We start from the raw sequence: 9,256 nt of genomic DNA on the forward strand, positions 1-9,256 counted from the left end.
AGGCCTGAGAATCCAGTACAGGAGTAAGCTTTCACACCATCCTGAGCCCATAACCCATGTGTAAAAGGATTTCTAAGCCATATATGCATTTCCTTCGAAACTCTTGAAGCAACTCAGGTTAAGCGTATAGTTAAGCTGTTGACGACTGCTTGGAAGGTGGCAACCATTTCAGCTGGCCCTGTAATGAGGTAAACCTGAGACTTCATGCTCTACAGGAGCGCGGATGGCAGATTCAAGAACAGTAAATAATGAGCAATATAATATCTCAGAAAATATAAATTCTATAGATACAACAAGAATCCCCCTCTGAAGCCTCTTTAATGGCTTTGGGTGAGGTTGCAAGGAATTGATCACAGAGAGAAAAGGAAGAAATACATATAGGTACATTCTTTGATGTCCACTGTTAGAAAACTGCAGCTGCATATTCTGACTGCTGTGTACTGCTTGTGAGTTTTCGAGAGAGGTCAGCTTTCCTTAACTTCACTTTGAAGGCAGCCTATGCACCACCATAAAACAAACTAATTATATTTTATCAATTGCAGTAAAGCAGAACAACAGAATTTCCTAGTGCAAATACACCATCTTTTATCCACATAGAAAACAGAAAAGAATTTCAAACCTTGCTATCAGGTCCAAATCCAACAATGCATCCTGCGTGTAATCGCTTGGGTAGTAAAGAGGGTAACCTATAACGCCTGCCTTCAATACTGCATTTGCAAATGCACACATTTATAGCGTTAAGTCACATGCCAAACATACGATAAGGTAATGATCAGTGCACATTTCACCATGAACAGCACATCAGAAATAAGACAAAGATCACAGCTATCGAACATGCTACAGGCCTGCCATTTCTATTCCCAGTGTTGTTTTTGGAGTGTGGTGGCATAAGGTTGTTTTTGTTGAGATGTTTGTACAATGCGTGGCTTCAAGTGTGATGTGTACGCGCTTTTGCAAAGCTTTGCTTCAGTGACAAGTTAGTACACTGGGTGGTTGCATGTGTGTGCCTCTGAGGTGTGTGTGGGTGTGTTCACATAGATATATGTGAGTTTGTATTTTAAAACTTTAACTATTTTCTTTGGACAAACAGGTGTGTACATGTTTGTTCACGCGTGCACATGTATGTCCATGGGTTGTGTGTGTGTGTGTGTGTGTGTGTGTGTGTGTGTGTGTGTGAGAGAGAGAGAGAGAGAGAGAGAGAGAGTAATGAAATTCAGTGTACGGTTGCCTTTGCAACCTCTAAAGGAGCTTTTAGTAGGACAACCTACTCTGTAATCCATGTACCGTTCGCACTTTGGAGATCTGCAATGTAAAAAGCTCCTTCTCTAAACGTGATTTGAGCATGCTTACTGGACACCTGAGGAAAGACAATGTTCCAAGCCACAAGTTACCAGCCAAATCCCAGGCTGCTCAGAATGGGTATCGTGAGTTCGAACCCCAACACCACAACATACATTCACACACACACACACACACACACACACACACACACACATAAATGTATTATGATTGTACATATGTATATGCATATACATGTGCGTGTGCGTGTATACTCACATAAAAAGGAAGAATTTCAAGTAATTAATTTGTTTGTTTCTCTTACCCCCGGAGCATCGATCACCACAAAATTTCCTTCTGATGGTTCACCAATTGCATTACTGTGATACATTTCATGAACGTGAGTTTATGTAGCATACAAATCACATCATGAACATGGTTTTCTGTAGCATATAGATTACATCATGAAACATGATTTCATGAGGTATATTCTGATAAACAGTGGGAATCATATCATGGGCATGATTTTATGTAGCGTAAGAATTACATGAGTAGTTTAACGTACCCAACAAATATTGAGTGCCCTTCTTCCTGAACTAGTTTTATAATGTTAGATCCAGATTTGGTAACATTTAATTCAGACAGTGTTGGAGTCAAATACCATCTGCATTGCAAGTTTGCATTAAACAGCATTCCTTAATCTTTCAAAACCATTTTCCACTGCGCAAAAATGTTCAGAAATGTTGTTTTCAAGCAAGCAAGGAGGTTCTTCCTCCACAAGCGCTGATACTACTTACTCTGCATCAGTAGCGCGTTCCAAGGCATCATCATCTGTAAACCATGTTCTTAGCTTACTGTTAGCCTGCGTTAAATTTCACAAAACAAGCCTCTGGTTTGGCACAAATAGGCAGCGAATTATGTAGTCATCTGATCAATTGTTTAAGAAAAAGCCTCTCCAAATGGAATTGACAGGCATTTTGTGTTCGTTTTTTCTTTTTCTTTTTGTGTTGTGTGTGTGTGTGTGGGGGGGGTACCAATGGAACTGAGTCAGAGAGTGTTATCTACAATTGCTCAACCCTACTCCCATCATGTCTGTGCAATTATTGCAGTCTTTTTATGTTTATGTTTATGTTTCTGTCCTGGAAAAGTCCAGAAATAGCCAGGCTGGTACTGCAACCACTTAACAAACTCAAAGCCTCACACCACCATAGTAGGCAATAAGTGAGGCATTTGGGGCTCTTAGAAAGCATGAGAAGACCCTCCAATCTCCCTCCAGAGACTACAAGAATGAGTTCTAAGTAGCACATAGAACAAGAGCAGATTCAGGTAGCACACACTACCCTTCAAGTGCCAAGCCACAGCAGCGTGCAGGTGCCATGCTCATGCTTCTTGTCAGAGTCAAGCTGGAAACAGGATGATGTGAGACCATTCCACCACCACCCATCCCACAGAGCAGCACTCGAGCAAGCACCCGCTTCACGTCCTTGAGGGAGCCCACTTAGATGCAAATGACTTCTGTATATCCAGACAGTGTTGAGAGCCCCAACACACCAGAAAGTATGAAGCCACATCCAGCAGGTGGCCATGTATGAAAAAGCATTCGATTAAGATCATACCTTATCAGTGAGCCTACAGCTGGGCACCCTCCCCTCCAGTTTTGAGCTGCACAACACACTTCTTGTCAGTAATAGATTTGCTAAAGCCAATATTGAAGATGGACAAACAGATACCATATGATGTATGTATGAGAACACATGGTACTGCATGTCATCATAAGAAACCTAAATGTGTACCTGTTGCCACCAAGCACCCAATTAAGCATGATTGGCATAAAAATGCCGATAAAAAATCTGCCTCCAACTCTTCCCGGATGAGGTATTCTCAGACTTGTCAAGAACTGAGAAGAGTATGATGTGAGCACTACACTTACATCACTCATCTTAACAAGTAGTTGCAAACCCTTGTATCACTTAAACTAACAAACAGGAATGCCATTTAAAGAAGCCTTGGTCATCAAGTTACCTCTAGAGGTCCAAGCCCCACACCCAAGTAGGGTTTGTATGTGGAGGCCATTATTGCAGCCATGCGAGCCATGCCATGAATTGCACCAACCCTCAGAACCCTTTCATTCTCATATCTGTATGCATCCAAGCAGCCATTAAATTTCTGCATTAGCTTACGTCCACCCGTTCAAGTGACTATCTTTCAACCTAAGCCATAGCACAAAATGATATAGCTGCTTAAATGACGTCTTGTAATTAATGCATAACTGCTATGTGATAACACGGACACCTTCTTAAAAAAACCTGGTTTGGGAAAATTTGGCTGAGCTTGCACCCTCATAAAGGCATACCTTTTTAAAGCAGCAGCAATGTCAACAGATTTGCCTTCTCTGGAGCACTGTTTCCATACCTTCTCAAGTTCCACTGCAAGTTGGTAACCATCCTGCAGAAACAAGACATTTAAAGAAAATATCAAAGAAGGGTACGTGTTTCATTGATTTCTTTTACCAACACAAATCAGCCTTTCTTGCATGCTGGACCAATCTCAGTGATTCAGGTTGAAGTAAGACAATGTTGTGCAAATTACTTGTTTAGGATACATGTAAAACTACATATATACGTACGTATAAACGTACATGCATATGTATGTATGTATGCAAACAGGTATGTATGTATGTATGCATACATTCAACATGCATGCATAATAAGTCACATGGGTATACCTCTATATGGTAATGAGAGTGCCTCACCTCAATGGCCATGCACCCTCCTTGCCCCATGTTGGGCTGCATTGCATGTGCTGAATCACCAAGGAGAGTCGTACGGCCTCTGCTCCAGTTAAAAATAGGAATCCTATCATATATATCACGGCGAAGAATCATCTCTTCTGGTGTAGCAAGGAGCAAATCATTCACTCCATCACACCAATTTGCAAACAGCTCCAGTAACCTTTTCTTTCTAGCTGCACACAGGTTCAACTTTCTGTTAGAATACGATAATAATAATAGTGATAATAAATGAAACTAAATTATGAAACTAAAAAAGGGTAAAAAGTGATTCCAGCTCTTCATTATGATGATAATAGACTACATACATACTATCTTCTACACAAAACCAAGTGCATCTTGATTATGACGCAAATCATCACATTTTGTTGCAAATAAATAACAAGAGTTGAAAACTTGCATACCTCCATGGTCAACTCCCCCAGCAGGCTCATTATAAAATGCATACCATTGCATCTTACCATAGCCCACATCTGAAGAGACAAAGTATTGCTTGTGACCCAAAAACACGCGATACCTTCAAGCCAATACACATAGAAGAGTTTTACCTTACAAAGGTCTCTCAAAAACTGGACTAGAATACATGACAAAAACAAAGCACACTGCATAAGCTGGGTTTGTATAGGAAATAAGTACCCCACTGTCTCAATATCTGGAGGAATAAAGTCAGCGATTCCTGTGTAACAAGTGTAACCTGAGTATGTTGCCTCACAAGGTCCAAACAGCTTGGTCCTCACCTGAAGTAGAAAATATTGGGCTGGGTCAGGCACGCATGCTAGTGCCTATGGTTACCACTGTTGAAAAAGCATTTCATTGCCTTTTTTTTGCACATACAGTGCCACTGTATACATGGGGTAATAGTCGCCTCCATCCTCCAAGCAGTATAACACATTGTTGCTTTGATCATCCCCGTACACTTCAAAGGAAGAATGGCACTCACTTGGAAGGCAAAACACTAACACCACCTAGATTTGAATAGAAACTAGGCCTGCTATGACAAAACATAATCTAACTAAAGATAAACACTAGAGAGAGTATCAAATCTACTGGAAAGAAACAATGTAAACAAAATACTTCATATATATGGTTTTTTTTTCCCTTGAGGAGCTCCTAGTGTAGTAGCAACTTGAATACCCACCCACGGCTGGCTTGGTGTCCCGCCCGAAGGCAGTACAATTATTGCCGAAAACAGCCCGCCAGATGCCACCAGGGGAGCTTGCAGGGATTTGAACTCAGGACCTCCCCCTTCCTGGTCACATGCCACCGGGGGAGCTTGCAGGGATTTGAACTCAGGACCTCCCCCTTCCTGGTCACAAACCCTCGCCACTAGGCTACACACCCATTGGCCTTCATGTGTGTAGTTGAGATGCCATATGCATAAAAACATGCAAAATTACCCACTTTTTATTACCCAACGCATGGATGTGATCTTGGGATTTTCTTATTAGTGAGGGCCCCCTGGCTTCATAGAGGTTACTAACCTTGGACCAGATGCCATCAGCACCTACGAGCAAATCACCTTCTAGCCTTCGGCCATCTTCCAGCTCTACCGTTACCTGCCCAATCATAATGCCAATTAAAAGAAAAAAGAAGTCAAAAAATTTAGTTACTGCAAATGTTGAAGTCCGACAATTTGCTTCTCATAGGTAAAAATCACCTTGGACCCATCGTCTTCAAAGTCCACCACATTGCTACTGTTCTCTATAATTTCAGGTCCAACTGCTCGTGCTAAAATCTCTTGCAAGGTCATTCTACTGATGACCCTTGTCACCGGCAGTCCTCTTTCTGCAGCCGGTGTGAAAGTGTCGAATTTGATGTACCTGCAAAAGCCAGATGTTGGAACTCCAAAGATAGACTAGAAAAAGAGACTATGGATATGACCAAGGGAAATGCTATGGTATTTACAGAACTCCAACTTCAAGATAGTATGCATGCGTACAGGTAGGACCGGGTGCCCAAGGCGTTAGCCTTGTAGTTTGAGCTTACCCCTTCTATAGTGAAATCGTGGATTTACATCTTAGAAACACCACTCCCCCTTCCTAAGGGGGGGGTTCACATAGCCTGGTGTGTGTATCATGTAGGTGGGCATGATGGTCCTCACTGCCATCGATCAGATGCTTCCCATAGTTCATCCAACACATCCACGACAAATCCATCAGCAGCATCAGTGTGCCTAGCTGTTCACAGCTTGGACGCTCAGGATCCCTAGAACTGGGATGCGCATCTTTTGAAAACTTGACTCCATTAAGTAATTCTGACAGCTGTGCAGGGTGTTCACTCCAATTGGCCAGTACATATACTTGTAAGTTGTGGGTAAAGTCTGAACAGCTTGCCCACTACCTTTACTAACAAGTATTTGAAAGGATGGTACTGCCTTTTGGTGCATCTGAGTGAGTTATGACTGAGTGTGTGTGTGTCTCTGTGTGAGAGCATGTGTGTGTGTGTGTGTGTGTGCACGCGTGCGCTCCATTCCTTTTTCAGACCCAAAAAAGTGCAGGCCTTAATGGGTTTATCCATGCCCAGATATGGATTCCACAGTCCACTCCTTAACATTTTGACCAATTGCAGATCCCCACCTGCAGAGTCCACATGACTCTCAAACCATCTTCGGCAAGTTTCATTAGCATCAACGTCATGCTAGCATTGTAGCAATATAAGGACTGCTGCATGGAGATATGAGAAGGGAAGACAATAGAGATCCCGCTTGTCAATATGCCAGCCATCAGCCTCGGTGTGTCAATTCATCTAGCAATTGCCTATACAAGAGATCGCCTACATGACACTACTAAAGTAGAGTGATCCGATATGCCGAGAGTTGTGCTTCAAAGTCTTTAAGGGTCTCTTCGAAAATCTCTAGAGTCAATTCGACACAAAGATGAGAAGATGATTCTCCAATCATTGGAAGATGCCTTGCCATGTGTAGTATCATATACTCCGCACGCTCCTTTCAAAACCAACAATTGGAACTCGGGAAAGGAGAGGGAGAGAGGTGAGAACTCTAAGATGATCATCTCCTCCATCCACTCAAGGACACTGGTACAATCCATAGTGGGAGATTCTCAAGCCAGCAGTCCTCAGCAATGCAAGCCACCTTAAGACATCGCTCAAGAGCAACCAACCAATACAGCTGTTCCGCACCCATCTCATTGCAGCCCCCTTTGGGGTGGGGATCCCTCTTCTGACTTGGGAGTAGGTTGTTCTCTATGTCAAAGAAAGACCATTTGGAACCACACAGCCCCTGAAGCCATCTATCCATGGACTCTTATGCAGAGATCTTCATTTATTGAGTACACACACGAGGAATGACATAGGAAGAGGTTGTTCTCTTTGCATGGGAAATACAGCCTGGAGCCCCAACATTCCCATGGAAACATATTCACAGAGTTTATTTTAACCCTTTTCCTTGTGACTGGCCCATTTATCCCCTCTCAACCTTGTATTAACCTTTAACCTTGCTCGTTTTCAATGCTATCAATTAGAAAATTAACAATCTTTCGACTTTCAGCACATTGGCATGCATAATGAGCTCATACCAACAATCCTAGCACGCTCAATGTTTTGCTTGCGCTACTCCCTGAATGTGGTCTCAGCCCTTGCATTCTAAACCTTTGACTCATCAGCTGTAAGTGCACAATTCCAGAATACAGGGGGGAAGGGAAGGGGAAGAAGAGGGGAAAAGACATTGAAACATTTTGTCTCTCGAATCTACAACAATTATTACTCCTATTGTTCATTAGCCTTTGTTGTATTTGACGGGACAGCCCGACCCACGAGTTGAGGGCAGGATTGCCCATCCCATCCATGTGGCTATAATGGGACTGCTGAACGGTGGGGGTCACAATGGGGCTCCTGCTGACATACACAGGTTGCTGAATGCTACACAATTGCCACACATGCAAAAAAGGACTTGGATGAGCGGAAGCCCCCATTGTGAAGCACGGATGATGATTCACAAATATCCACCAGTGTTGAACTTGACTCTTGGGGAGTTTCACCTTCAGACTGACCACACATGAAGGGAGAAAACACCAGAGGAAAGCTAGATGATACTTACCAGTTGCCACTGATGCCATCCACAAGACCGTTAATGCGATCTCCTGTTACACATCCATTGGCCATTATCTCCTCCGCAACAGCTTCGTCCACAGCTTCTAACGCAGCCAGCGCATTGCTTTGTATCTGAATAGGACCGCGATACTGACCTTCACCCCGGATGGAACTCAAGTCCCTCTCTAAAACCTTCACATCCATACCTTTGTTCTTCGCGGCCAAGGCAAACACAAGACCCCCGATGCCTCCCCCTGCCACAATGATCCTTGGAGGCCTGCTGCCCTTACTACCATCTGAGGTTACCACTTCTTGGGTCTTCTTTGCTGAATCAAAGCCATCCATAAGAGCTTGGGAGTTGTCTGAGGCTGCGGCCGGATCAACATCCTCGCTAACTGACAAAGCGCTGCAGGTTCTCCTGTTGGAAAAAGTGGCCATACAAATGAAAGCTCTGGGGAGGCTACGTTTATGATTAGGGTTTGAAAAGAGGAGGTGCAGGGGACGTTTGAAGCTACCAGAGTCACTGTAAAGACGGAGAGAACTGCAAGGTGAAGGCAGGCTAGGACAAGGCTTGTGTTCAGGGGGGAGAGGGGCGATGGAGAAGGGGGCAGAGGCAGGCATGGTGATACAGGCACGTAACGAGGAACAGAGCGCAAAAAGTCGACGATGGAGAGCACGCTGCTGTTGCCGGATTGATGTAGTGGAAGCTATCGAGGGCAGAGAGATGCAAGGAGCGTAGGCCTACGTGGCCGCCAGTGGGCTATGCCACGCCAGCACAGTTTTATTGGCTATATCTTACTTGTCAATTCACATGCTACGTGGCAGCTTATATGGGGCTATTCTTGCCTCCCATTTCCTTATCTCAAGGGAGCACCCTCTCCACGTGTCATCTGATAACCCCCCAAGACAATCGACCACAAATTTTATTTGTATAGATTCTAATTCTAATGTCTTTCCAAAATGATGACCAACATTTGCCACAGGTTTCGCCATCATTTTCAAAACCTTGAAGCATTCTTAACCATGAAATGAGCATTGTTCACACAAAAACAATTTTTCTCTACAAATTACAAACTTACAGCCTTATAATTTTGAAGGTGTTTCTCGAGACACTGCAAATTTTTTAACTAAAATAATAATTCA

The 9,256-nt window shown here is 43.3% G+C and overlaps 1 protein-coding gene across 1 annotated transcript; it reads right to left on the reverse strand.

Moving 5' to 3' along the window:
- Positions 1–237: 237 nt before the first annotated feature.
- On the reverse strand, positions 238–8,807 carry LOC147624428 (zeaxanthin epoxidase, chloroplastic-like). The gene is made up of 16 exons (XM_086819422.1): positions 8,121–8,807; positions 5,724–5,886; positions 5,548–5,622; positions 4,703–4,803; positions 4,471–4,583; positions 4,031–4,242; positions 3,632–3,723; positions 3,301–3,415; positions 3,072–3,175; positions 2,895–2,940; positions 2,076–2,140; positions 1,844–1,942; positions 1,604–1,658; positions 1,269–1,357; positions 620–707; positions 238–496 (listed from the first exon to the last, which is right to left on the reverse strand). Exons 1-16 carry the CDS (start codon positions 8,732–8,734, stop codon positions 404–406), a joined length of 2,124 nt encoding a protein of 707 aa, XP_086675548.1. The 5' UTR covers positions 8,735–8,807; the 3' UTR covers positions 238–403.
- Between the last annotated feature and the right edge of the window lie 449 nt (positions 8,808–9,256).

The sequence above is a fragment of the Cibotium barometz genome, chromosome 25 (genome assembly GCF_041138505.1).
Source record: "Cibotium barometz isolate CiBa-2024 chromosome 25, ASM4113850v1, whole genome shotgun sequence".
NCBI classification, from domain to species: domain Eukaryota; kingdom Viridiplantae; phylum Streptophyta; class Polypodiopsida; order Cyatheales; family Cibotiaceae; genus Cibotium; species Cibotium barometz.